Source organism: Acanthochromis polyacanthus, chromosome 5 (assembly GCF_021347895.1).
Source record: "Acanthochromis polyacanthus isolate Apoly-LR-REF ecotype Palm Island chromosome 5, KAUST_Apoly_ChrSc, whole genome shotgun sequence".
NCBI lineage: Eukaryota > Metazoa > Chordata > Actinopteri > Pomacentridae > Acanthochromis > Acanthochromis polyacanthus.
Window position 1 is genome coordinate 18,817,462 of NC_067117.1, and position 25,785 is coordinate 18,843,246.

The following is a 25,785-nucleotide window of genomic DNA, read 5'->3' on the forward strand; positions in this document are numbered from 1 at the left end:
CTCAGAGTTTATAAACTGCAGTTAAATCATCCGTCACACAGCGGCTGTCCTCACGTTGAGTTCTGAGCTGCCTCACAGCTTTTATTTTACTGTTGGTGAAGTAGATCATCATCAGTCATGGACAGAACTCTCAATATTTAGGAAATAATGAATAAACTAGAATTTGTCACAGTTTAATAAGATTGCTATAATAATGTTATTTATTATTGTATTATTATTTATTATACATCACTTGAATCTCATGCATTGCACACAAACATGCTATAAAGTAACTCACGGGACCTGTTACTGCCACCTAATTAAATGCATCGTTGCAAAATAAACATTCAAATGTATTGAGTTTGATAAAATTTTGAAGTTGCAAACATTGTTTTGATGAGTTATGTTGACATAATATTATTGGATCAACCTAATATTTTATGCAACTTAAGGATTTTTAACTAATCTATTTGGCATTTATCATCAGTTGAGTTGCAGTACATAAATTAAATTGGACTACATATAAATACAAAAATAAATGGGTAACTGTGGATGATTTTTAGAGTGACTAAACTATAAATAACTTCTGAATACACATACATGCATTGCATAAAGATAAATATGGGTAAGTGAAGACAACATATCTGGGAGCACGCACACATGTAGATGACGTTTCCACTACAAATAGCTTAATTATTCAGTATTTCAAGTTCTTAAAAACTTGTGTTTATGCCACAAATTATGAAATAATTTGGTAGTATAAAGTACAATTGAGTGTAGAGGAAAGACTATTCAGTGAACTCAATATAATAACTAATAAGAACATAATTTCATTAGAAGTTACTAGAACTCAAAAAGGCTGATCCACATCATTGTTGTTGAGTTTAAGTGAACACATATTGATATATACCTTTAGCATTTGAAAACATATGTAGATGGCATTTTCCACTTCTGATTTTTCAGGGTTTCAGGTTATTCGAAATGCAAAAACTTGTATTTATGCTACCAATTATGAAGTAATTTAAAGTACAACTGATTGTAAAGATTAATTATGTGAACTCAATGTAGTTTATTGGTTGAACATAATTTAATTAGAAGTTGTTGATGATTAAAAACGTCTGCATTTGTTATTGACCCTAAATATTTGTTTCTGTGGCTGTGATGGTATGTCTGAGGAAAAGGAATATTAATGGAAAAGCAGAATGCCCTCACTTTACTGCACTGTCAAACCCAGCAGTATTACGTATCTGCTGTCTGAGAGTGTCTTGAACGCAGCATGAGAAGTGGCGAGTTTGGATCCAGGTAGATCCAGGCTGTTCTGCGGCCTCCTGCTGGATTCCTGCGGGGTCCTGGCTGATTTAAGGTGGGAAAAGGGGGCTCCGGCCTGGTGTTTGGGGAGCAATAACATCAGCTTGATTAAGCCGGAACAGTTTTGAGAGCTGCAGACAGATGGAAAGCTGAGTCCTCCAGAATAAAGCTCCTCTCCGGGTTAGAGGGGAGCCTTAAATCGCGGCACGGGGCGGGGAAGAGGTGCGAAGCCGTGAAACGATCCGTTTGATCCGCTGAGGTCACCGGGGCACGAGCGCTCCGTGACAGCTGTATGCTAATGAAGGGGCTCGCGCCGCATCCAAGCGAGGGGCCGGTCAGTGCGCAGGTGCGGCACGAGCGTGGAGCAGTCTCTCATCTGACCTCGCGTGAGATGCACGTCTTTCCTCCCGATGCCTACGGGATATTAGGGAGTACTGATTAATTAATTCGTTTATTTATTTATTATCAAGTTGTTTGTTTTGTTGATAACAAAATGCTGCTGGATACCAGTTTGGTAAAGATGAAGATATTTGGCATGCTGGACTATAACCTGGTGAGGCGACTGATTTGTGTTATTTATTTAATCCGGAAGTCAGTGTTCATGAATGTTTTGTTGTTGTTTTAATTGATATCACTCATGACTTTAATGACATGGATAAGCATTGGACCTCAAGAGACTGCATCAGAACAGTAAGCAGTTCACGTGTTAGAATCCAACAGTGTTGTCTGCATATAGGTAAATGTTGCTCTGTTTAATTCTCAGTATGTTTCTCCACAAACTCGATGAAAGTTAGTGTATCTATTGGCATGTTTGTGGTGTCTTTGTGTATCCTCTGTGTGTGGCCCTTGGATCTATTACAAATACCTACAGGTTGGAATGCCTTAGCGGCCAGCAGGAGGGAGATTTCACTTTCTGTTTCTTTCTGACCTCCTTTGGCAAAATTAACCGAAACACTGTCAAAAAGAAAAATCTTAGATAGATAATAATAAAAATACACAACAAGCAAAAATGAAGTCACATTCCATAGCTTTCTAAACTAAAAGGAAATCCCATTTCAGTTGAATGTTTCTAAGTATGTTTACTAGATTTTTAGTCTATCCTGATCTATGGAGAAAACATAAAGTGTATTTTTGGACAACTAGGATAAACAAAATTGAATAGAATTGCTATTCCACCATGTTTTTTTTCTTCTTGTGGTCTAGTAATTTTCACTTAAGGAATAACACAGGTGTTGCTCAAGACTGATAGTTTATTACAATCCCCAAAAAACAATTTGAGTTGAGCTGGTGATTTTTCCTCGGAGTGTTTTAGTAAAGTGAAAAGGCCACAAAAGTACACAGTAACACCAGTGTGCTATTATGCAGTCAAAAGCTGTGTGTGTGTGTGTCATTTGCTGGTGTCTGCAGCTCACCATATGCTCAATATTACATTACCACAAACCAAAGACCTCAGTAACAATAGTGAAACCTAGCCTCAGCCTCGGCTAGTGTTTTCACTACGATGAGCAGGTGGCATTGCTCTTTGAAGAACTCATTTAGCAAGATAGATAAGATTATAGAGAAAAGTTTTAGCTGACAGTTTTAGGAAGCCCTGACGTTATCTTTCCCTGTAAACTAATTGCATTGTGCTGAGAAATCACACACATGCTCACTTCAGCAGTAGCAGTGTGCCATCACAGCTGCTGTATGCAGTGCTGATAAGACCTAATCTCCAGTTGTTATGTTTAGATGGACTTTACTTTCATTGCGCTACAGTATATTCTGACGTAATGTTTATGCAATAGATTCTTTCAGTCTGTAGTATGCTGTAGTCTTGTGACAAATCCCGGCACTAGTTGTTGTTTATAGACTTGGTTGATGCTGGTTGTTTTTCATTGTTGCACTGGTGTTGTTTTTAATAGGACCTGGCCTGAAGACTGACATCAGTTTATTGGCCAGTCACTCAAAATATGATCCCACAGTGGAAAGAAAGCTATGTCCTAACTATGAATTCCCTTGTTCTTTCTGCAGGATTTTTCCTATGATGACCCCAAGTTGGAATTCAACGTGGATGCACCCAATGGTGTGGTCATGGAGGGCTACCTCTTCAAGAGGGCCAGCAATGCTTTTAAGACCTGGAACAGGTAAAGTGAAAGCAGAGCAGAGGTCAACGCACAGTTCTGCAATCACACATACATTTGCAAAATATATTAATGCAACAATAAAAATGAAATGTTAGTTTGTTAATTAGGATTTAATGAGAATATTTTTATGATCCAAACGACAGACTCCTTATAGTTAATTTCAAAACTTTTGGTTGCCCATCAGCTTCTTGGCAATGAAGAAGAATTTTCTGAATTTTCTGTACAATGACTGTTGAAGGTGAAGAATGTCCACTACTGGCCCCAGCAGAGCTATCTTTGGCTTACAGACATTCCACTGAACATGCTTCCAATAATGCTTTAATCTCACACCTTGTGTTCCCTCCAGGCGATGGTTTTCTATACAAAACAGCCAGCTGGTTTACCAAAAGAAACTCAAGGTACATTTTTAGCTTTTTAGTGAAATGCTGTTATTTACAACTGTAATTACACTCTCCCAAGACTGTTTAATTAACTTCAAAGGTCTTGATCCGGTTATTCAGAATTTGCATATTGGCAGAGAAGAGCGGGAGTGTGCACTGACTTGTCTGTCTTGGCAGCTATGAGCACACTCACCTAATGTGTGCTGTTTATAGTAATGAGTCAGATTTCTTGTGTCTCTCCTTACTTCTGACAACAGGATTCTTTGACAGTGGTGGTTGAGGATCTGAGGTTGTGCTCTGTCAAACCATGTGAAGACAATGAAAGAAGGTTTTGCTTTGAGGTGGTTTCACCCACTAAGTAAGTGTGTTTGTCCTAGAAGATTAAAAGACTTAATTTTTAGTGGATCTTGTACATTTTTACTCTGCTAATTAGGTGTCACATTATTGACTATGTAATTTTGACTGAACTAATGCTGAGACATTAATATTAGACAGCTGTGGCATCTTATAACTGGCTTCTGTAAACCTGTAGGAGCTGCATGCTGCAGGCTGAGTCCGAGAAGCTGCGACAGGCTTGGATCCAGGCAGTGCAGGCGAGCATCGCTTCTGCTTACAAAGACATCACCGACAACTATTACATTGAGGTACGAATGCAGACTTGCAAACACTTACAGCAACAGTCTCAATAGTGCACCACAGAAACACCCTTTCTTTTCATTGCAAATTGCTCCTTTGATTTTCCTGAATCTCCATCTTTAACCATCTTGGCAGCGTTTGGACCGGACAGCCTCACCCTCCACCAGCAGCATCGACTCTGCCAGTGAGCCCAGAGAGAGGGGAGAGAGGGCTGATAAGGGAGTTCGGGGAGGAGGAGAAAGCCTCCTGCAGCGGGTACAGAGTCTGCCAGGCAATGAGCTGTGCAGTGATTGCGGCCAGACGGCTCCCTGCTGGGCCTCGATCAATCTGGGAGTGCTGCTTTGCATCGAGTGCTCCGGGATCCACAGGTAACTGCATTTAATTTGAAAACAGAGTTTGTTTAGTGGTGCAGAAGAAAGCTGCAGGCAAGCTCATGTACATTTTATAACCATCTTTGTGACCATATAAACTGGCTTTGTGAGTTTGTTTTGTCTGTGGACAGAAGAAAAATGATCCAGGAAATTAGATAGCTCAAAGCATCCTAGATAAAACTTTCTAAAAAAAAATCCTTGTGTTTTTAAAGCAGCCTATTGTTGAGGTTACAACTAGTCATACCTTCACAGAGAAGACACTCCTCCTCACACACATCCAAAATGTTACATAAGTGACATTTGAGAAATATTTTCTTTTTACAACCCCCATGGAACCTGTTCTATTCTATAAGTGTTGTCATGCCTTCCCTGGTATGCTGGTGTTTGTGTAACACCGGTGCCCTCCAGGACTTCTCATCAATCAAAGCTCTGCAGTAGATGTAAAAGATATACTAACTTTCATTAAGATATCTGCTAGACTTTAGAAAAAATATAACAGGATGCCTACTATCAGTCTGCAGGAGTCTAAACTGGCTTTGAATGAGACAATGTTGTTTTTAGCAAAGCTTTTAAGACCTCCAGAGTCTCTTGAGTGCAGAGAAACAGTCAAGGTTTGCCAGTAGCTTTTGACTTCTCTACCCCAAGGCAGTTTCAGTAAAAGTTGCCAAAATCTTCTTTAAACTCTTCTCACACTTCACCTGCGTTATGTAATGTCTCTCTTTCTCATCTTGTTTCTTCCAGGAGTTTGGGCGTCCATTGCTCTAAAGTGCGTTCACTGACACTCGACTCATGGGAGCCAGAGTTACTCAAGGTGCGTCTCCCAAACACATTGGCGTTCAGATTATCCTGCCAGTGCCATGCTTTTTCTCCCAACAGAGTTACATTTCTTTGCTGATGCAGTTTTGATTACCCTTTTTAATATGTTCCCTTTGCTGTCTAATCCCTCTCTCTCATCTTGGTCCACTTTTCTTCTTCTTTTCTTATATTTAGCTGATGTGTGAACTGGGGAACACTGTGATCAATCAGATTTATGAGGGAAGCTGTGAGGAGCTGGGAGCGAAAAAACCTGGACCCTCCAGTTCAAGGTCAGTCTTAATCCAGCAGCAGGATTTGGCAGTAGATTAAAAGTTGCTCTAAAGTCAGTTAGGTTCATAAAAATGCCTTTCAGGGTGCACTGTCATGTTGTCCTGAAGAACTAAAGAACACACAGACAACTGGGCTACATTCAAATATTTGTTTGATTATGTTATGTCTCCAATGATCATCTCCATCCAGGCAGGAGAAAGAGGCCTGGATCAAATCTAAATATGTGGAGAAACGCTTCCTGAAGAAGATGAGTGGCAGTGAGGCATTGGTGGAGGGTGAAAGGAAGTCCCGACCCTGGACAGTGAAGAAGTGCCAGCGACACAACAGCTCTGTCAGGGCTCCCAACAAGGCCCGCAGGAAATACCACCGCTATGAACCTGGCAGCGCCTCACCTGCAAACCTCTCAGCTGGTCAGAGCAGAGAATTAACTTTTCTAGTCATAATACCTACATAGAGATTGTACTGATACATTCTTAAGCCCTGACTGAAATCTTCTTCTGATCTTTTGGCCTTCTGCAGCAGCAGCAGCAAAGTTTCGGCGGGACTCGCTGTTCTGTCCAGATGAGCTGGACTCACTATTTTCCTATTTCGACACTGGCTCTGGTCCTCGCAGTAAGTCCACTACACAGTTAGTTCATAGAGGTACACTGAATTTGCAAGATTATTGTAAACACAAGAGAAGATTAATGTAAGAGCTCCTTACTGTAATAAAATACCGTAGAAATTGAAGTTCTTTCAGCATTTCCTGACATGCTTTTGACTAATGTGATGGTGGTACGTGTTTGTGTGGCGCAGTCTGTGCTGTGTAATGATTAACGTGTCCGTGGCTTGGCGATGCTTGGCCCTGCAGGTCTTAGCAGCGACAGTGGACTGGGAGGAAGCACCGACGGCAGCACAGACATCCTGGTTTTTGGCTCAGTGGTGGACAGTGTAACAGAGGAAGGTATGTGGGCCTGTAGGTTGATGGCAGAATATCATCAGGAGTTTCTGTGGTTATGGAGAGTGCTGAGAGATATACCACAAAGAAAGATTGAGTTAGCGAGGTATGTTAAGGCTAAAGCCAGAGTTCCCAGTGTAATGATGGCTTCTTTAAGCACGGTTAAAGCTCCATGAGAACTGATGCTGCACAGCTAACTAGCTTTGGTCAGATATCTACAAACCTGTTAAGCTGTATGTTAGTAGTCCCACTGAATAAAGCTGTGTAGTTACAGTAGCCCAAACCAGAAAACATTTTAATATTTTCTTAATCCTTGGTCCTGATTTGTCTGTTGTACACTGCTGAGGCTGCACCTAATAGACCACAGATTAGAAAATTGATTGGTCTGTATTTTTCACAGAGAATATTCAATTAATGTCATTAAGTTCACTTTGATTTGGAAAAAAATCAAAAATGATTTACACATGTGCTTTATTGTAACCTAAATTCACGTCTTAAATATCATGTTGGCATTTAAAATTTGAAAGCTCTAATGTGCAGCTGTCTTGTTAGAAATAGGCAACAGACATTGAGAGTGCATTGAGTGTTAAAAGACATATTAATTGATGCGATTAACAAATTCCAGTATTCCTCATTTACAGCATCAGTGCTGCTTTTCACCGTAATTTTACCACATTCCTCACAGCTCTCCATTAAAACAACCTGTTCCTCTTGACTGAAGCAGACAGTGATTAGGGCCCCTTTATGAAAGCATGCTCAGAGCCTGTTGAAAAACTTAAGCTAACAAAAAAAAGTTAAAAAGAATCTGTTGATAACAATCACCGTCATCATAGTCCATATCTCTGACTGGAGTTCTGTTTTATCGAGCTAGCTTGGCTGTGTCAAAACTTACTTTGTGGTGCACTCCTTTGTTGGCACTAAGTTATGATATACATTACTTTCTATCACATGTACTTGCATTAGGTTTTGTAATTTATACATTTTTTAATATATTTTGTTATAATAAAAAAACCCTGAAACCTAAAGCTGTCCTACCAAACCGAACAAAACTGAAAATGGAAGTGTTATCATGTGATGTCATAGTTCAAGTATAGGAAAGGGCCTGCCTAAACAGCTATTGTTAAACTTTTAAATTGCTCCCCCACAGAGGAGGAATCAGAGGAATCTTCTAGTGGTGAGGTGGAGATTGAACAAGAAGTGTCTTCGGACCCTGAGGACCCGAGGGAGCTGCACCCTGGGGCGCTCCTCCACCGATCCTCCCGTCTCCACAACCTGCCACTCATGGCGGAGGCACTGGCCCACGGTGCTGACGTACATGCTGCAAGTGAGGAGGAGGAGGGGAAAACGCCGCTCATTCAGGCTGTGATCGGGGTGAGAGACCAAATCAATCAACCAGTATCTGTTTTCATTCTATTGAATGAAAGCAGATTTGCTGTTTGATTACAATGGAGCATGTTTGAGTTAAAAATTGAACAGATGACATGCCGAAGGTCACAAACCAAAATGTAATGCGAGTAGAATTCCAGTCATATTTATTATAGGATATAATTATTGTTTGCTGTCATCACCCACATGACTTCCTCCTCTTGAGTCAGAGCAAAGTCTTTGATGCTCAGCCAACTCAGAAAACTTGGCTTCAGTGACCAATAGCTGCACTTCTCATAGAAAACAAGCTAAATTAAACAACTCTTTCTGTCTGTTTGCCTTTCTGACAGGGCTCCTTGATAGCGTGTGAGTTCTTGCTACAGAATGGGGCCGATGTGAACCAGCGAGACATGAGAGGCAGAGGCCCTCTGCATCACGCTACATACCTGGGACACACTGGGTAAGAAGGGCAAACAGGTTGTGAGATGTCTACCTCCACTGTCTCTTTGTCAGAGTCTCGTTCCGTCCTTGAACATTCTGTAAAGATAAATGTCAAGTCAAACACCTACACACAGATGGAACTTTTTAGCATTACATCACCTTAGAAAACAAGTTTAGCAGAATTTGACCAGGAGTACCTCTTGTTCCAAATGCTCTGTGCTTTCAGAGGTGATGCATTCCTTGTCTTCATTGCCTTGTAAGTGGGGTTTTAAGAATAAAAATGAGCACTGTCAACAAAACGAAAAGATTTTTCTGCTATTTACATGGAAGAATCTACATTCTCATGATGCATGTTCTTCCCAGCAAATCATGTTCCAACAGGTCATATCTGCAAGTGGAGATAATAAATCCCTGCCTACACAAATCAGTGAACTGCACATCAATCAGTGTGTCAACTTCTGAACATGTGTTTTAGTCTTCTCTCTGTGTGTAAATGCATTCAGAACTAATGTGCAAAATCTTTCCTATTTTGGTGTTATTTGTTGTATTAAGCTGTGTATTTTTTGTCTTTGGTTTACATAGTCAGGTGTGTCTGTTCCTTAAGAGAGGAGCATCGCAGACGGAGGTGGATGAACAGGGTCATGATCCTCTTAGCATCGCTGTCCAGGCTGCCAACGCAGACATCGTCACCCTGTAAGACATTCTCATTCTCCTGTATCACCAAGTTTCTGATCAACATTCACACATTGTCAGCAATTTATGTTTGAAATGGGCTGGTTGAAATTAATGAGTGACCAATCAAAGCAGCAGGCTTCCTCTAAACATCACCGATTTGATGCATTCAATTTCGAACGTCAAGCAGTTTCTAGCTGTTTCTTGTTCATGTCGCATTTCTTTTTCACTGCAATACATAGTCCTGCACTACTATGGAAACAGCACAACCATGACTTCAAGTAAAGAGCATTTAAATAGTGACTCTATATATTAAATGTATCTTACTGCATACAGTTTTTATATGTTTCCATCCTAGTCTCCTATCTGCTCTGTGTCTGTATTTTCGCCCAGTTTAACTGAGAAGTCAATTAATTCTTGTCACATTAGGTCATACCTGAGTCAGGGGTAGCTTTACAGTTGCACTCAGAAGTGCAGAAGTTTTAGTTTTAGTTTTGTTTTTATAGAAACTGTAAAATGCAAATGGTTTATTTTGGCGAATTTTGAAATGACTGATGATAAATACAGTGATGTAGATGAACTATTACAGTTTTAATGTTCGGATAATTTCCTGATGGAACAGCCTGTCACAAATGAGTAGCTCAATGATTGTCTGAAAGTTGAAAATCTAATGTTTTTTTAATCAGTTTTCAAAGTTTCAGGCTGTGATGAATAGTGTAATTTTGAGTAATGTTTTTTAAAGACAACATACCTTTAACACCTGCTGGTCAGTTGTGGGGTTCAGAGGGTTTTAGGTATGAGGAGCACCAAGTATCATTTGTAGTATCAATCTATGTGACTGAAGCATTTGACTTGGAATATGTCAGGGAGAAACTCCGTTAAGAGCTCTCACGTAACATAAGAAGATCTTCACCAAATCAGAAAAACACACGGAGACAGTAATTTTACTTGCAAGGGTAGCACAGCACAGTGTAACACGTTAGTGCGAGCTCCAAAGACTGCTCCCATACAAGGTTTATTTTATACACAAGCAGAAATGAAGACATGGCATAAGATAAGAAATAGCTCGAGTTACACAAGGGGGTGTGCTAAGCTGAAAGAGTGGAAATATACTGGGATGTGGAGAGAGAGAGAGAGAGATATGTGCAGGTAGAAGTGAGTGAGTGGTATTCTATAAAAATAGTCATGTAAAACACTATGCACACACAGTTAATGCTCTAAGGCTCAATTATGATAAATGTATTTACAAATTCAACTCTAAGAGAATCTATTATGATTTTAAAAATGATTCATAAATTTCTCTGTTATCTGCAAATGAAGACCAGTACTTGTAGTATACTATGTACTTAAAAGCTACAAAAAACCCTCATAAATTGTAATTGCTGTGATTTTTCTGTTGTTATGAAAGCTGATGATCCCTCACAGATTTTTTTTAACTGTTCTCTGTTTTTTTTCCTTTCTCCTTCCTCTTGTCTGTCTTTCCTTACTGCTTCTTATCACTTCACCACATTTCCATTGTGCTGGTCTTCTCCCATCTCATCATCTCAATCCTTTCACACCCTTTGCATGTTTATCTTTTCACACCTTTCATTTATCCTTTTTAATTCTACTTTTCCGTACGTTTGTACTATCTTTTGCCTCCCTGCCTCCCTGCCTCCCCACTTCTCAACTGTCTCCTCCAGGTTGCGTCTAGCACGGATGAACGAGGAGATGCGAGAGGCAGAAGCTCCATTGGGTCAACCAGGTCAATACCCCAGCAGCAGCCCCACTGAGCAACAGTATAGGAAGTGCATCCAGGAATTCATCTGCCTCACCATAGACGAGTGCTAGTGGTCACTTCTGTAACCGGGAGCATAGCTCTGTTTATATACCTGTTCCCTCCTGACTGAGAACCTAAACGTAATTGTGTAGAAGTTGCCCCTAGACACTGATCTCAAGGCTGTTACTTCTGTAGATCTAGGCTTACAGGCAACTTCTTGAGGACAGAGTGACTCTGTGGGATGCGTCGTGTCATAGGGAGACCCCTGATGGACCTTTCTAACTCTACTGACAATGCAGTCACCACCTCCATTTTCCTGCATCACTACTATGTTTCTGCTTGCCATTACTTGGCGCCACCTGTGCTACGCTAGCTACACGACACACACAGTAAAATTACATCTGCTATTTGCTGTTTTGCTGACAGGGTTTTATCCTCTAACTTATCATAAGGTGGTGTTAAATCCTGTGTGAGGGTGTGGGTTTACTGTTGCCTAACAGCTCTTACCTCTGAAGAATCACGCTGCATTAACCCCTCTACACTTTATATCTATTCAGACCATCCATGTGACATCAAACTTACTCATCTCTTCTTGACCAGAGATGTAAATATTAAATATATAGAAGCTTAGAAACTGTGTACTGTGGCATGAGGTGAAAAAAATGGTATTTGTTCCATTACTAAAAGAAAAAGAGCAACTGACAAGCTACAGTAGAGGTGGGCAGGGTAGTTAACTGTGTATGAAGAGGGGTCAGGAAGGGAAATTAAATGTAAAACTGTGACAAAAAATACTGAAGGGCTTGTGGGGAAAAGACCCCCGCCTGCTTTGTAAGATACTTTGTGATGTGATGGGTGAGTGAGTGAACCGGAGCATAAATGAGTGCATGTGTTAAAGAATACTGAGAGACAGAGTTAAATAATATGATATGTTACATTATGTAAAGGAAAAAAAGAAACTGTGCACTTTTCCCATATACAGTATTATAATTTTGTTTATTTTCAGTTAGTTTTGACATTGTTCTTGTCTAGTCAAGGTATTGTCTATCTATTGTCTATTTTATTTGTGTCTTTTTATTTATGTTTATCTCCCCCAGAGGACCAGTGCAATGCATTCTTGGATGCAGTTTTTAATCTGCATTTCTGTTAATGATTGTCATTTTAATCTGAAAGCATTACCTGGAATTTATGACAAGTCTTTAGATGGCATCATGTAATAGCGCTCATAAAAGCTTTCGTTTTCACTTTGGAATGGCCTTAGATTGCTATGAGTACATTATTGGCTATCAAACATCCCACTGTTTGTTAGATTTTGCAGGCTTGTCTATAGAAACTGTAGGTACAATGAATAAATTCTGAACTTCAAGTGATGTATTGGTGGAGAACTTGCTCAGTTGTGAAGGTCATGCGCAGACAAACCAGAGCAGCGAGTCATGCAGTGCAGTGAGGAAGTGGGAAAAAAAAAATTGATTGACATCTCACCTTCACAGAATTCTTCTGTTCACTGTCATTTACAGAAGACGAGTGACTCAAGTTTTCCTGTAAATACTCATCCACCTTACAGTATCTATGGTGGGCTTGTGGAGCACTTTTCTTTCTAACAGCTTAAACACTTGCGTGGTCAAAGGACTTGTGTATCTGGCTTCCCTCGCCTGTCAGGGCAAACAGAATTCCCTGTATGCTTTGCCAGAATTGTTCTTGGGAAGTTCAATATTGTTTGCATTCTGAGCATGATGAAATATTTTTCTGTTGTTTAATCACATTGTGCAGTGCAGTCCTGTGGAATAAGCATGTACCAACATGGCCCGTATGGTCTCAGAAGTTTCTTCCTTTTTGCACCTCTGTGCCATTCTTCCATCTGCAGAAGAAATCTGTGGTGACTTCTTCATTTCTGTCAACAGTGATTTCAATTATTTTTTAAACGTTGTAGTTTTATTTTCCTCTGCCAAAGACTTTTTTAAAGGGAAAGTGTCTGAAACTGTTGTATAACATCTTTTTTTTAAGCTGAAATTGTTCAGAGTAGATAACAGCATAGTCTTGCCATCCTTTCTGAAGTGACAGAGTGGTAGAAACACTGTTGGTGTGCTCACGCATTCAAAAGTGGTTACAGAGATGTGACTTACCTGATAGATGCAATAGTTCAGTGTACTCTAAGTAGAACCAATCTAGGGGGTGATGTGAAGCTACTGTGACCAAACTGTTAAGGGCCGTCGCCCTCGCAGAAGTATTAAATGTTGTGTCCATTGTGTGTATTGACTTAAGAGTGGTTAAAGGTGCTGTTCAAAGCAAACTTGCTGTAAATAGTACACTTGTGTATTTTAACTCGATGCCAACTGCCTGCCTCTCAGCATTCTATCACAGATCCTGACTGTCTGGTCTGTTTTATGTTTGTCTTTTTATTATCTTCCAAAAAAACAACCTGTCAGACAGAACTGTACCACAGTTCTGAACTACTTGGAGGCGTTTCTTCTGTTTACTGACATTTGGATATCTTTGGAATACCTTCTTCCTTGTCTTTAGAAGCACTAAGGGAAAACAAACAAAATGCATACAATAAAACTGAGAAAGTCTTGATGAACTAACCCTGCTTCCTGCTTGTTGCTCTCATTACTTCTCCCTGTCTCGTCTCTTCTGTGTAACATTCTCCCAACATTGCAGTTTACAGGAACAAATTGTTGTAAATGATCAGTTCATAAAATGATTTTAATTTATAGATATCAAGCTGCATTTACACGTTCTCAGATGTTGGGAGAATGCTATTTTGTACAACCTGATCTGGTGTGTCTTGGTGATTGACGAACCTTTGGGTAGCACTTGGCTTATTCAAAGCAATAAAATGGTTAATTTTGTGTTAATTATAAGTGAGGCGAACATGTGAACACCTCCAGACTGCCAGCGCTCTATTTAAAGATCACTTTAGGGTCTTATGGGTATTGAACAGTGCTTCAGCTTCCAGCCTGCAGCAGCAACACTGTGCCTTGAATAATTCAGTGTCTCCAGTGTGTTAAACATTTATGCGACCTCACAAGCCTTTTTACACCGTCACCGAACAATGTTTTCTCACATGCCAGAAATGTCTTAATTCCTCAACTTACACCAAAGGCAAACACCCCATGTCCACCTGAGTAAATAAACACTGACTGACCTATCATTGCTTCTGTTACCACAGGGGTTGCCACGGGCAGCGGGAGAGTTAAACCCAAGGATGTTCGGGATAGAGTGAGTGAAGCATCCTGGGAGACTAGTGTGATACTGTGATTCTCTCTCTGCTCTGGTGGTTGTGGGTGATCTTCAAGCTGTCTCGGTCTGTCTCCCTGTTTGTTGAACGTGCTTTCTTGGAGGATATTTGGAGCTGTGTGAATCTTTTTCCTCTCTTTTCCGTAAATAAGCTATGCCGAAGTAAATCTTCCAAGCAGGGACATTGTCTTCACAAAGGATGTCCGAGGACAGCTGTGATGGAATATTTTTTTTAAATATGTAGTTTACCTAAATCAACAAATATTAAGTGAGAGTTGGTAAGTTACAAGGTATAGTGAAGTGTAAAACATTTTCCATTAGGAATTGTGTCTGAGCCAGGATAACAGGAGTGAATTGGCAGGATGCTCACCACTACTTCCCTGTTAGCGCCTCATTTGCTACAAGCTATTAACCCCCATGTTGTCCTGGGGGTCAGATTGACCTGTTTTAAAGTTTGAAAATGTGGAGGGAAAAAAACTATTTTCACAGTGAAACTTCTGATGTCCACATTTTCAACATTTTGGGGAATTTTTTTGAACATTTTTTTTGGTGGAAATAAAAGAAATGTTAAAAAAAATGTTTATTTAACATATTAGATGTTAGATATTAAATATTAGAAGTTTAACTGATATATATGTAATCACTTTGGATATTTTAAGGATTTTTTTGAAGATTTGTACTCATTTTTTAGAAAATATTTACAAGAATTTTCTTACAAGAATATAATTTTTCAGGGAAACTTGTAAGGAATTATTGGAATTTCCTTCCTGAAGGTTTTGCAAATTTTCAGAAATTTAGGGTGCACTTAATAAAGACAACAGGAGGGTTAAAGATTCTCATTTAGGAGAGTAGCTACATTAAAAAGCAACTGGACTTCTCTCTCTCTCTTTTTCCCGTTTTTAAGACATTACAGCTCTTATTTAAGAGGCTTACTCAGTTCTAACTCACAGATGGGGAAGTTGTGTATTGCAACACAAAACTCACATGGTTGATAACCCAAGACTGACATGAGGAGAAGTACATTGTTGTGAAACTGAAAGATGTCGGGGATAGCACAAAATGATTGTGAAACTTTCAGGGGAGGGGTCTCGTGACTGCATTGTCGGTGATTGATTATTGTTGCAAACCCCTCTCCTCTGTTTGGAAACTGAGTAAATCTTGTCCAGAGGTGTTGGTTCTCATGTGTTGAACCATTTGTGTTGCTTAATCTCCTCGCTGCATTAGACTGCGTAGAAAACATTACTCAGCTTGTGTGTGGGTGGTTTATTATTAGGGTGAACCAGTTTTTGTCTCCATTTACATGTCAAGGCCTGTGAGTCTTCTTCTAATAATAAATCTTTAGTGAAGATGTATATCTCTATCTTTCTATCAGTCGGTTAGAACTGAGGAAGGTGAATCATCTTGAAAATTTAAAAAAAAAGAGAAGTCTAGTTGCCTTTTGTTGGAGGTTTAAGGTTTGGCGTGATCAGGATGACTGAGAATCTATACAGGAGAGTACAAAGATTGTATTTTGATCTGTTTTCCACCCCTGGAGAAGATAAAGGAGCCGCATTGAGAGGCTATGCTTTGGGGACTTTGCTCTTTCATGGGTTCATAAAGGCTCATCTGCTCTCTTTTCCTGACTATTGGGATGTGAATTTTTAGATTCCAATGTTTGCTGGCTTCTCTCCTTCATGTCTTGTATGTAAAAAGCCAGATTGGTCAGCCTCTATGGTGCCCCGCAGAGGGACAAACTCTTTGACTCCAGTATCCCCTGTTGCAGGTAACGTCTCCTGTGTTGATGTCTTTCGCGAGTTTTCTGTCCTCGCGTCTCTCCAGCCCGAGAAGTTGAGGAGGAGGAGCATACAGTTCAGCCGCTACAAGAAGCCATCGTGACTATTGCCAACCACCACTTTATCTGAACTCACTTCAATCACTTTTGAATAAAAAGAGAAGCTATTAAAAAGACATTTTCATGCTGGGTGGGATAAGCAAATGGTCAAACCCCAGTGGGCACTAAAACTACTTTATAACAGGTGTTCAGCTGGTCCCATTTGCTTTTGTAAATATATTTGAATAATAGATATTAGTTATTTCAAAATGTCACACTGGTGTTGTTTCAGTTGACCTGATTGCAGTTTTGTAAATTGCAGTGTAATGGCTGCAGAGTCATTATGTCAGATGATGTGCAGACATAAATTGTAAATAAAGACAGATATCACAAAAAGCATCTTCAAAACTGAAGAAGCAATAATGATCAAGTTCTCAAAGGACTAAATCCAAGATTTACTTCCACTCTATGTCCTCTGAATTTTGTGAACTCCAGGGTGAAGACAAAGTAATCCCAATGATGTTGGTAATTCAGTTTATTTATTAGACAGTATGGAAATGTTTTCTTATTCTTGATCATACTCTCTGTGATGAGTAAACTAAACTCTGTGTTTAAAATCAGCAGAGTAGCCCTTTAGTGTTTAGCCATAGATTTATTTTGTCGACTGCAAATCTCTTAAGAAATGATTTTGAAACTGTTCTGGAGCTGGTGTCAGAAATAAAATAAACAGCCTTAAGTCAGAGAGCTCTTGTGGAATGTTTTTCGTGCATCTCAATCTATGTTATTTTTGAAACTTTCTGGCAATTAAATCTACGACAAACTTCAAGCAGCAACACAAAGCATCGAGTTGGAGTAGAGAATAAAGATCCTCACATTTTGACGCAGATGGCTTTGTAGTGCGGTAAACGTCACTTGGTTGTTGAACAAATGTAAGTATGGTTGCGATGCTTATAAAGAAAAACACCCTTTTAAGCTATTTTTTTAAATAGTATGGGTCTTATTAAATCATTAGAATCAGACATATTATTCCGGATCAGCTGGTGACAGTAAAGTCCTCTCTGAGTCATTTTTAGCAGCTGTAACACGGATGAAGAAGAAACGCGGAAGCGTCATGTTTCCTCCTGCTGGCGATAGCTAAAGCTACGTTGGTGTCATCGTCTTATCGGTTTGGGGTTTGACAACAGAAACAACAACCTTATTTCGTGTCCAGCCACGAATACCTATTTCCACTGGGGTCTCTGGAGAGGTACGTCTCTTCTACACGTCCTCTGATTAGGAAATGCGAGAGATGTCGGCTTCAACTCTCGTTAGTAACAGTACTGTTCGTGCTAGCCGCTGCTAACGGTAGCTAGCTAAGCACAGTTAGCAGTGGCCTACGGGAGCTAACGTTATCTGTTAGCTCACTTAGGCCACTGCTAACTGTGTTTAGCTACAATACATACTAAGCACTGAACAAACAGACAGGACTTGTAACCGGCTGTACTTGCTAGCTGTATCCAAGTTACCGTGTCAAGTTAGCTGCCTGAACTGATAATGTGTTTTTTTTTTCAAAGCCTATCGGCCACATGTAATGTATTCTACACTGTGCCGTTTGTTTACAGTCTGAGGTTGAGTAACTGTCCGAACTTATCGATCTGTTCAGGTAACCAGAGATTTAACATTAGCTTAGCTTGCTAAGTAGCGGATTAGCCTGAGCTACATAAGTTGCGTTAAGTAGCGTCCTGTTTATTAGGAAGTGAAACTGGCTTCATGTCGACGCTGTGACTGCCCACGCACAGCTCTTTACATGTCAGCTGTTATCCACTGGACAGTATGTTGGCAGGCAGTGGTGCAGTTTCATGCTTTTGTGTTCACTGGACTGACAGATGGACAGACAGTTGAAAGTACATTCAAACCATTAGCACGTTACGTGTTTCCATTTTAAGACTTAATACTTGAACTCCACTGCTGTTTACACGTTTACTTTTTCAGAATCAGCTTTATTGGTCAAGTACATGTTAGGCACACTATAATAATTAAGCATTTTGACTCTGGTTTCCTTGCTTTTTAACTACTTACACAAAACACACATGCATTTAAACAAGGACAACAGGTTAAAGAAATAAATAGTCCTTAAGTACTATGTGCAGCTTCAGATATGTGGAAAAGAGCATGTTTTAAGTGACCCATATGCTAGGTGCAAACTCTGCAGGACCTGATGATATGGATAAATACAGTTAATAATAAATACGGGGTGTTTTCCACTTTATATACATGAAGTAGGTGGAACATAGTTCAATGGAGAGGAGAGCGAGGTGGAAATATTGTAATGGACTGGCAAGATATTGTCCATTAAGTACAATCACATAATTCAAAATGTTTTACATATGATGTTGAAGAAAATGAAGACTAAACAAAATCAGAAGCATTTGGGCATGTTGAATAGAATATAGTTAAATTTGAAAGAAGAAGCTGAAATGTAGAAACAAACAAAAACAGAAGTTGCAGTGCCATTGTAGTACAGTGAGAGATATGATTCAATAGTGTTAAATTTGGGGATTCTTACTGCATTAATTAGACTGCAAAACATAGGATGAGTTCATTACTTGATGCATTTAAATGAAGTTAGACACTTAATTTTCGAATGCACCTTAATGAATTTTTATTTATTTGGAATATTGTTTATTTATTATCTAATTTTACTTTCTTTGCTGGTGGGATTTTTAAGGAAAGACACAGCTATTGTAAATCAGCATTTTTATTAGATTTTATTTTTTTGAAAAACACGTTTAATTTTATGTTTTTTGTTTTTAATAACTTACCAAACTGTCATGTCAAATTTGAGTCATTTGCTGGTTTGTGATTCTTGTGCACTGTGTGATCTAAATAATCCACAGAACTTGTCAGCAGTTTTGCGTGAGAATAAAGTCTGTTATGATCACTACATGCCAGCAATACTGTGTAAGATGACCCCAGTTACCATAATTTGAAAGAAAACAAGCAACTAAAGTCTCTACCAAGCAGTCACCTTCAGCTGACACTCAGGTTACAGTACCAGCTGCAGACAAAGTGTTCTGACCTGCTCTGAAGCCGCAGTTACATTTTCCAGTTGATGCTTCACAGTTTTAGCATCCCACCAGCCCGTATGATACCACCACAATATGTTATCTTTGACTGTGGTCCTTTGACATTGATGCATCATGACAAATTTGTAACTGAAGAGGCAGTTATCCTTGCAATGAAAAACACATTCTTCAAAGCTCAATAATGAGTAATATGCTGCATTTCTCTTTGTTTTGAAAATTAACCAAATGTCATTTTAGAAGAAGCAGCACACATAGTTTGAGTGTGTTAAAGTCTTTGCAGAGCTGAAGTGTTCACAGTAACAGAAGATTATGATTTATCCCAGTATTGTGAGGGAAGATATCCTGATAGTGGTGCCGTTGCCTTAGCAACATTTAAGACCAAAGGTTAATTTTAGTATCTCCCTTTTGATCTCTTTTCAATCTTCAGATGAACAACAACGGGAATAAGAGAGCTCCAACTACAGCCACTCAGCGACTTAAACAGGATTACCTCAGGATAAAGAAAGACCCTGTGCCTTACATCTGTGCAGAACCTCTCCCCTCCAACATCCTAGAATGGTAAGGCCTCTGATCTGGCAGGATTTATCATCAGATACCATCACCAGGAAATATTCACAGTTCTAGCACTCTGACATGGACTGTTTTGTGTTATTAGCAGAGTTATTTTGACTGTTTGAAAACAGGTCACATTTTTGCAAAAACAACTTCTCTCTCTCTCTCTCTCTCTCTCTCTCTCTCTCTCTCTCTCTCTCTCTCTCTCTCTCTCTCTCTCTCTCTCTCTCTCTCTCTCTCTCTCTCTCTCTCTCTCTCTCTCTCTCTCTCTCTCTCTCACACACACATTCCATCTGATAAATGCATTTTTTGATAAAATAGTGGATATCTAAATGATTTAGGCCTTTTTTTTTTACAAGATTGATTCTTTGTACAAATGCTAATACATTTTTTTTCTTATTTAATAAATATTTTTAACATATCTCTAGCGGCATTTAGCTGTCGGCACAGTTCTAATTATATATGTCCATGTTTGAAGATATCTTTGACACTCCGAGTACTACCCACTACGGTGGATTTTTAAACAAAAGAATTCAGCAATTACACGTCTTTCCAGATTTAGTGTTGACAGCACACACTGTCAGCTGTGCCCTCAGGCAGTTTCTTTGTCAGAAAGTAGTCCAAATAAAAACTCCGAGCATTGTGTTCTTTTTGGATATCCTCAGTAACTAGTTGTTTTTGTAAGTCGCTTTTTATAGCTGTGAGGGGTGACTGATTTCTAAAAATATTGACTTGTTAAACCAAAACAATATACTACATACCAGTAGAGGACATCACAAAAAAGCACTGACATGTGTGCGTATGTCACTTCACACACAAATCAAATAAATATAACTAGTAATAAAAGTTGTAATTTACAGCCAGGCAGTTGTTCCTGTTCAAAGGAAAATCACAATTGCATTGTGTAGTTGTTTATTAGCACGGATATGATGTAACTTCAAGCTGGGCATGATACCTAATAAGAGGCTATCATGTTACCATCATGATTTATTCCTTTCTCTTTTCCTGTTGTGATTTGTGCCAAACCGTTTTTTCATTAACATGTTCATGTATATGCAAGCTATTCCTGAATTATGCCTCTACCTTCATAAACAAGAAGAGCACTCAGAGAGCACAGTACTCCGCCAGGGCCGCTCAATCACTGAATAATTTCTGACTGATAAGTGGCAATAAGAGTAATGTTGGGCACGGACAGATTAACAGAAAAACATATATTATCGTCACATAACTCCACTGCGTTCCTTGGCAGAATAATTATTGTCTTATTTTTCTTTATTCAAAAAACGTGCTTGCTGTAAAATACCCTTGGTGCTCGGGATATATTTAAAATAGGAAACATTTGTTTTTGTTCACTGAAAACGCATCACAGTATGTTTTAATATTTAAATACATATAGCTTATTAGGCGTAGTATTTCTGAGCCTAATCTATGTTTACCTCATCATCCACTTACATTTTGATTCAGTAATTTGTTTGGAATTCTTGTGAAGTCATTGAGCTATTTGGTCTGTGGATGGAGGTAGCGCCTTATCAGCCTTATTATACTGATACCAAATAAAGGTGAGCCATAAGAGGCAAATGTTTTAACTACAGATTATAAGTAATATGCATGAAGTCAGACTAAGACAACGGAAGCAGTAAGCTTCTTCTTTTTATGTTGATAAAAACCTACTCCTATTAATACTGAGACTGAAATACTAAAAGGCTTGACAGCTGCCGATGGAGGGATGGGGCCTGGCTTGGCCATGCCTGAGGGATTATCTGTCTGCTCAGTGAATATTGCTAGTGTGGAGCAGTAGTGGACCATGCCTTCTTCTTTTGTTATTGTCCACATATTTAGCCTTTTTAGTAAGAGTGTAATAAGAGTAAGACATGTCCTTTAAACAGTGAGACAAAAGTGTTGCAACCGACTTCCAGGAAAAAGATGACTTACAACATCTTTGCCACGCTGTAGACAGGTGATGTAAGTCACCTGTCTACAGCGTGGCAAAGATGAGAAATACGTGATGAGCGTTACAAGAAATGAATGCTGATGAGGCTGTATTTTCTCTTATTGTTTTTAACATTAGACAATAATTCCCTGCATATGGTTGCTAGCCTCATTCTAGTCCTTAAGTGTTTGTTCTACACTTGTGTTAAATTTAATTGCTTTAAAAAGAGACGATTCAATTTATAGACAGTTTTTATTTTATTCTTTTTTGGGCACATGAGTCTTGTTCAGGTCGTGATTTGTGCCAAAGTGGCAGCAAATGTTGCAAACTAAGCAGCCGTTCAGACAGATCAGCATATAACAAAAGTAAACTGGCGTGATTAATGAATGAATTTATGACTGCCTTGAAATTAGCCGGAACCTTCTGATTTAATTTACTTCTGGTTGCTAATCAATGCTTCGGGCCTAGTTTAAAATGTTTCGAATGGTTACCAGTGCCGTGTATTTGTATGCAGAGAGTAAATGTGTACACTTTTTGTTTTAGAAGCTCCCCATGTCTCAAACAGTGATATACATACCTGTATCTAGAGCAGAAAAGGCAATATTTTATGTTTTGCAGTCGTTTAATAGAAATCTTAGCTACCTAATCACTGTGAATGTGCCTGAAAAAAGCTAAGACCAATGAAACGAATTCTTTGTGTGTAATGTAATGTCATTTTTAAAATCTAGAAAAAAAAATCTGTAACGGGAATCTTTTTTTGTCGTCTTTAGGCACTATGTAGTCAGAGGTCCTGAGAAAACTCCATATGAAGGTAAAACATCCTGACAGTGAATAAACACCTATGAATCTGTGAATGAGCAAGCTGAGACAAGTTAATGCCTCCTGATCATCACAAAGGTGGCACCATTGGACTCACCTTCCGAGTCACACGGTCTAAATTCTTTCTCTTTCTCTTGCTATGTCACATCTGTTTCTCAGGTGGATATTATCATGGAAAACTTATATTTCCTCGAGAGTTTCCTTTTAAACCGCCAAGTATCTATATGATAACACCAAATGGGAGATTTAAGTGCAACACAAGGTAAGGATGCATAAATGGTTCAACCTGAGAATTAATATTCAGTAAACCGATTTGCATTGCGTTTTAAGAACTCTGTTGTAACTTTTTCTGTGTCCTTGCAGGTTATGTTTGTCCATCACAGATTTTCATCCGGATACATGGAACCCTGCGTGGTCCGTCTCTACCATCCTCACAGGTTTGCTCAGCTTCATGGTGGAAAAAGGACCCACCCTAGGCAGCATCGAGACCTCTGACTACACGGTGAGACAAAAAAAAAAATGCCACAGATGCAGAAGTTCACGACTTGTGATGCCTCAAATATTTGATGTGCTTTTTATTATTTTTCCAGAAAAGACAGCTGTCAGCCCAAAGTCTGGCCTTCAACCTCAAAGACAAAGTGTTCTGCGACCTGTTTCCTGATGTAGTCGATGTAAGTGTGAGGAGATTGCTCCTTTTTTTTCTGTTGTTGGTCTGATATTTTGAAGAGAGCACAACTCTGGTAACACTTCAAGCAACACATTTAGTCTCGTGACCTTCATCAGGGACCGTGTTGCTTGGAAGTAGGTGAAGCTGTTCCAGGAATTTCTCCTGTCTTTTGACCTAATATTCTCTTTTCTCCACCAGGAGATGAAGCAGAAGCAAAAGGCGCAGGAGGAATTAAGCGCCCGCACTCAGCCCCTCCCCTTACCCGATGTGGTGCCTGACGGCGACCCTCAACACGCCCACTATGGCCTCCCAGCCCTCAACGGAGGTCCTGTCCCCCTGGGGCGAGCCAACCCCGCCCCGGGCCTGCAGCAGGCCAACCGCAACCATGGACTTCTAGGAGGGGCTCTTGCCAATTTGTTTGTGATTGTAGGCTTTGCGGCGTTTGCCTACACGGTCAAGTACGTGCTGAGGAGCATAGCCCAGGAGTGAGAGGAGCCGGTGTGGTAGGGCAACGCTCCCACCCCCACCCCCCGGTGAGCCAGCTAGTGGACTCCACATTCTACAAATACACTACGTGGGGGAGGGATGTTCAGTCCTGGGTTAAACCCCTCCACGACCACCACCACACCTACTACCACCATGGACTTTGGAAGGCAGAAACTCAAAGACCGCCCACCCACGAAGGACTGAGAGGAGGAGACGGGGGAGGTGGGGTGGTGGACGGGAGTGGATGTAGGGCTGGGGGATTGGAGGGGTTTATTAAAACTGTTGTTATCCAATCTTCAGTGGTTTTTATCAGTTATAGGAGCAAACTTGGCTCATGGGTTGTGAAAAAGTACAGAACTGTGGGCTGCAAAACGGTCATAGTTTGTTGCCCCATACTGATGGGCCTGTCGCACCGTAAATCTGCTTTACCGAGGACAAATAATCAGCAGCATTGTTCTCCTGTAATAACCTTACTCATGCGTTTCCATGAGAGAGCTTCAGGGCATCAGGTTTCATAATCTGCAACGGCCAATCAAAAACCAGTTTTGCTCTTGAATTTCCCGTCCCAGGTGGCAGTCAGTGTTGAGCAATTTGCATATGTCAGAATGTCTGGGTCGAGGAGATTGTTTTTCCACATGAAATACAGCACTTACCACGCAGATTATAGACGTCACAAAACAGAAAAGATCACGTGAACCATTTGAATAGAAGGTAAGTGTCCAGGCCTTTTTTTTTTAATAGGTGCCAAGAATACATCTTTGTATTTTTAGCACAAGCTGAATCTCATAGGAAAACGCTCCAAATCATTTAAAGTTTATCGCGATTGATGGCCTGTGTAAGATCAGAGAGCTCTTTGGTAATCAGTGTCAAAAGATAAGCCAATGTACAACAGCAATACACAAAAGGTGAAAATTAGTACACGACCATGTGGCACAAATTACTGCTTTCTCTCATCGGTAGGGTCTGTTTTCTGCATCAGTGCATGCAACTGATGATGCTACATAAGTAGTCTGCCTTCAACAGAGTACTGATGGGTGTATTAATATCTGTTTTTCTTCTTACATATGAATAAAAATGCAAATTAGGTATATCAGTCTCCGAAACAGAGTCTGATCTGAGTCCAGATGTTCTCTCCAGTCAACTCATGAGCCAAGCAATGTCTGCACAGAAGTAAACGGAGACCAGTACCTTTTTTTTTTTTAAATTGGCTTAGCTGACCAGTATAGCTCCAGTCTATATAGGTCGAAATAAGGACACACATGACGAGAACCAACATTTTGTTTCTGTATATTACATTTTCTTTTTGATAATTTTTTTTCTTTTGTGTTTTTTGTTCTCTTTATTTATAGAAACAGCCGGCTTGGCTGCCATGGTTCTAAGGAAAAGTCTGTTGTTTGCTTAACAGGGCAGTACAGTCGACCATGGGGACAGCCCCGGCTCACATAATTGCAGATGATTTACTGTTGTGCATTGCATTTAGTAAAGTTGGTTCTACTGTGTATCTAATGTTTCAACGGAAAAACGGTCTGAAAGCAGAAGATTCTCCTGTCTATTGCTCTTCTTTTCTTGACACCATCTTAAAAAAACAAACTGATGATGATGGGAGTGTGTTTCTGTGATTATACAGCAAATGCCCAAATCTCCATGCTTCAGTTAATCTTGTGTGACATTGTATGTTTTCATAGTAAATGCAAATAAACTACCCTGCTTAGCAGGCCCTTTAATAAAACCCTGCTTCAGTTAAGCTTTATTTACTTCCAATGAAAATTCCATTTGAATCATAAACCTGGCCCACACAGGCTATTATTCTTATCTACATAGAAATGCAGATGTAGATTCATTACTTCCTTAACCGACGGCACATGCCAAACAGTGGAATTCCAGAGAACACCTGAAGGCAAATCTTCCTTGGAAAGGTGCAACTCCCCATGTGACTGCGTCAGAGAAGTATGCTTTAAGAGTGCTGAGCTTGACGAGGTGACGGCAGACCTCACAGAACAGCAGAGACTTCACTTGGAGTAACAACGCAATCTCAGTCCTGCAACCAAGTAAGTGTCTTAACATGGTTCATAGGTGTGTGTTAATGCTAGTAATATGCGTTACTGCAGAGCAGTTACTAAAAAAAAAAGTATTTCTTATATATTGCACTAAACTATTTTATGTTG

At 39.8% G+C, this 25,785-nt stretch overlaps 2 protein-coding genes across 3 annotated transcripts in view; both read left to right on the forward strand.

Moving 5' to 3' along the window:
- acap3b (ArfGAP with coiled-coil, ankyrin repeat and PH domains 3b) overlaps positions 1-13,636 on the forward strand; it is a 62,873-nt gene extending 49,237 nt beyond the window's left edge. Inside the window, exons 11-24 of one of the 2 annotated variants that reach the window (XM_051948240.1) lie at positions 3,298-3,410; positions 3,757-3,808; positions 4,048-4,148; positions 4,323-4,434; positions 4,562-4,794; positions 5,539-5,608; positions 5,788-5,882; positions 6,073-6,293; positions 6,403-6,495; positions 6,725-6,826; positions 7,968-8,191; positions 8,536-8,645; positions 9,209-9,319; positions 10,981-13,636. In XM_051948240.1, coding sequence (XP_051804200.1) covers positions 3,298-3,410; positions 3,757-3,808; positions 4,048-4,148; positions 4,323-4,434; positions 4,562-4,794; positions 5,539-5,608; positions 5,788-5,882; positions 6,073-6,293; positions 6,403-6,495; positions 6,725-6,826; positions 7,968-8,191; positions 8,536-8,645; positions 9,209-9,319; positions 10,981-11,128 — 1,785 coding nt within the window. In that variant the 3' untranslated portion in view covers positions 11,129-13,636. The remainder of the gene's footprint in view (positions 1-3,297; positions 3,411-3,756; positions 3,809-4,047; positions 4,149-4,322; positions 4,435-4,561; positions 4,795-5,538; positions 5,609-5,787; positions 5,883-6,072; positions 6,294-6,402; positions 6,496-6,724; positions 6,827-7,967; positions 8,192-8,535; positions 8,646-9,208; positions 9,320-10,980) is intronic. The other variant, XM_022201432.2, reaches the window with a different exon arrangement.
- A 3,541-nt stretch (positions 13,637-17,177) lies between these two features.
- Positions 17,178-25,349, forward strand: ube2j2 (ubiquitin-conjugating enzyme E2, J2 (UBC6 homolog, yeast)). The gene is made up of 7 exons (XM_022201433.2): positions 17,178-17,347; positions 19,594-19,724; positions 22,419-22,459; positions 22,627-22,729; positions 22,831-22,969; positions 23,058-23,138; positions 23,333-25,349. Exons 2-7 carry the CDS (start codon positions 19,594-19,596, stop codon positions 23,621-23,623), a joined length of 786 nt encoding a protein of 261 aa, XP_022057125.1. The 5' UTR covers positions 17,178-17,347; the 3' UTR covers positions 23,624-25,349.
- Positions 25,350-25,785: the final 436 nt, after the last annotated feature.

Bases quoted from the DNA above. Each gene is read 5' to 3' on its own strand.
- ube2j2 (XM_022201433.2), top strand. From the start codon at position 19,594: ATGAACAACAACGGGAATAAGAGAGCTCCAACTACAGCCACTCAGCGA. The intron at 22,970-23,057 runs GTGAGACAAAAA...TTATTTTTCCAG, and splicing joins TCGAGACCTCTGACTACACG to AAAAGACAGCTGTCAGCCCA. The intron at 23,139-23,332 runs GTAAGTGTGAGG...TTTCTCCACCAG, and splicing joins TGTTTCCTGATGTAGTCGAT to GAGATGAAGCAGAAGCAAAA.